Below are 2,750 nucleotides of genomic sequence, written 5' to 3' on the forward strand. Positions count from 1 at the left end.
GTAGCTACTTGTTCATCTAGTGACCATGCGGAGACCCCGCAGAGCAGCAGTAGGGGTGTTATCTCCACGGAGAGCCCCGAAGCTGGGTAAGATTCGCCGGCGTGCATGTCTTCGCCTCATCCCGTTTCCAGGCACCGGCGACGTCTTACTGGCTCCCACAATGATAAGCCACCCGTTGGCATATGTCGCACCTACCACCTGACACAAGTCATGCCCTTTAACTAACATTGTTTTGATTCTCAGATGAAACAATCTAACATCACTTTCCAAACGACTTCACTTCTAAACAGATCTTGTCATGGTTAAACGCTTGAAAGGAAAAATCATAGGGGAAACACACGATTTTATCTTCTCCCTTCCATGTTAAGATTAAACATCCCGGATATCTCTTATTTCATCCAGCAAGAACTACTTAAAAGTTAAAACATAAAGGACATTTTTTTCAGAAAGAAAACATTAGCGCTAACACCGTCGGAACACGCTTTATAGTGTCAAGATATAAACATAAGTAAGCATATTGCATACTTTTTGAGTGAAGAACATGCTGCACGCTCAGCTTCTTCTCTTGATGCATCGTCCTTAGCCTGCAGCAAATGATTGCATACAATTAACTTTCTTTTCTTGACAACATAATATGCAGGTTGTACAGTACATTAGGAGTACCAAAAAATCTAAGAGTTTCACTTTGCTTGTTGCAGGAATCATGAATAATGTTAGAATACCTACATTATTTACCAACTTGCTGGTTTGCTGCATCTCCTGACACATCTCCTATGTAAGTTTGAAGCATGAAAAGGGGTAGGGTTTAAGCCTGTGGTCAAAACATAATTCTTCACAATATACAACAGTTATACTTTTCTGAGTTGGCTCTGTAACAAGTTAGGGCATTTTTGCAATAAAAATGAGTTCTGCAAGAGCTTCATACAGAACAACTGTTATCCTACAGGATACTGGAAAAATTCTCACACTCAAAAAACAGGGCATTGAAAAGTTAACATCCAATCAATTCATTTACTTGGATCTGCCTAACAGACATTTACTCATGGATATTCCATTCACACTAACTCAGGGATATTGCATTCAGAGCACACATTTACTCGTGGATAATGCATATTTGCTGATATGTAGTACAAGAGTGTTGTGTGGCCATGTGGGTCCACAAAAAGGTGTTGTTCACAGACTAAACCTACCAATTTGTAGTTGTTGGATGGAATTAACTCCATGCAAAGAACTCAACTTTGCCTGCAGAAAGTTAGTTTAATATCTAACTCATGACTAACTGGGTACATGCAACTACTGACTATTAAAGGTATGAACCTACTTGCTTACAGCGCCCCAAATAATTGCAACAAACATGGATATTTTGAATTGTTTCCTTGTGGTTGTGGGTCTGCAGAAGGGTGCAGTTTACAGCCTAAACCTGTCACTTTGTAGTTTCTGGATGAAAGATTACTTAACTCCATCCAATGAATAGCAAGTTTTCATGCATAAAGTTTGTTTCATTATCATGAACAAATGATGATATAATATCTACTTCCTCTGTTCACTATTATAAAATGTTTTGGATATTTCAATATGGACTACATACGGACTGAAATGAGTGAATAAACACACTAAAACATGTCTACATACATTCGATTTAGAAAAAAGTTGGACTATCTTAGTAATATTGAACGGGGGAGTAGCTTATGACTAATTGGGTGATGCAGCTGCTACACTACAAGATAAGATGTTAATGATGCATGGGAACAATAACCGACGCAAAAATCCATAGCAAGATCTTACATATACTCGTTTCCTGGCAAGCATCCACAATGGGCACGACACAGACCGTAAGAGCACAGTGGAGAGAGCAATGGAAATCCACCTGCAGTGAAATACACGAGGAAAATGATGTAAGCCAGAGACAATTCCAACGACGCGGTGAAGGGCAAAAAATCCTCAAACCCCTAAACCCTAACCAGTTCAGACCAGTGAAGGAATGGACCGCGTCGATGAGATGCTGCACCGCCGCGACGGCAATCGACGAGTCCCCTGCGGCCAACGCCACCTCGCTGGGGAAGCTCGCCGGGGCAGCCACGGGCGGCCAGGCATCGGCGGCGCCGGTGAGGACGTCGGCGAAGTCAATGTCGCCGGAGGAGGAGGAGAAGCCGCGGCGGGGTGGCCCGGCGAGGAGGTGGATGCCGAATGGAAGGAGGTTTAGGGTTTGAGCTGTCCCGCAAGGGGAGAACGCGAAGCGCAACGGACGCGTTGCGGGTGAGAGAGGAAGGGGCGAGGGCTTCCGGGGATCGCCGATGGAGTTGGATGGGAGCAGTTGGGGGAGCGCGGGATGGAAGCGGCGGGAGAGGCAATCGGAGATGCTAGGCAAGGCGAGGCTTCTCCGCGCAGCCGCGGCGAACGCCATTGCTGCTCGGAGCGCGGTGCGCCGGCCACGAGGGAATGCGACCGTGGAGGAATGGCCGGTCGGTCGAACACGATCAGTTTCAGGTGAAACTCCTGGCCACACTTTTCGCCACGTTTTTTTTATCTTTTTTAGAGAGAACACCAATTTTATTGATTACTCGACAATATTATACAGAGTTCCCTCGATACAGTCCCCAACATAAAAAAACACATGGATTAACTGAATACATACAAGCTCTGACTAACAAATAAGCAACAATATTCAAATGCCGATATGTATGGTTGAAGATCATCAAATTGAAGGCAACGGCTACAATTTGAATATCAGAAACCACGACACCAATAGC

The 2,750-nt window shown here is 44.4% G+C and overlaps 1 protein-coding gene across 9 annotated transcripts; it reads right to left on the reverse strand.

Moving 5' to 3' along the window:
• Positions 1-389: 389 nt before the first annotated feature.
• On the reverse strand, positions 390-2,486 carry LOC125527217 (mitochondrial inner membrane protein OXA1-like). Of its 9 annotated transcripts, none has more exons than XR_007292011.1 (5): positions 1,972-2,486; positions 1,786-1,867; positions 1,191-1,242; positions 727-771; positions 390-584 (listed from the first exon to the last, which is right to left on the reverse strand). XR_007292011.1 is itself a non-coding variant. In XM_048691760.1 (5 exons), the coding sequence occupies exons 1-4, from the start codon at positions 2,402-2,404 to the stop codon at positions 728-730; spliced, it is 621 nt and encodes a 206-aa protein (XP_048547717.1). In that variant the 5' UTR covers positions 2,405-2,486; the 3' UTR covers positions 390-584; position 727. The 9 variants fall into 9 exon arrangements, 6 of the variants coding, with proteins under 6 accessions (XP_048547717.1, XP_048547718.1, XP_048547719.1 ...); XM_048691760.1 differs by having other exon boundaries at positions 1,962-2,486; XR_007292010.1 differs by lacking the exon at positions 1,191-1,242 and having other exon boundaries at positions 727-830.
• Between the last annotated feature and the right edge of the window lie 264 nt (positions 2,487-2,750).

The sequence above is a fragment of the Triticum urartu genome, unplaced genomic scaffold, assembly GCF_003073215.2.
Source record: "Triticum urartu cultivar G1812 unplaced genomic scaffold, Tu2.1 TuUngrouped_contig_3292, whole genome shotgun sequence".
In the NCBI taxonomy this organism is placed as follows: domain Eukaryota; kingdom Viridiplantae; phylum Streptophyta; class Magnoliopsida; order Poales; family Poaceae; genus Triticum; species Triticum urartu.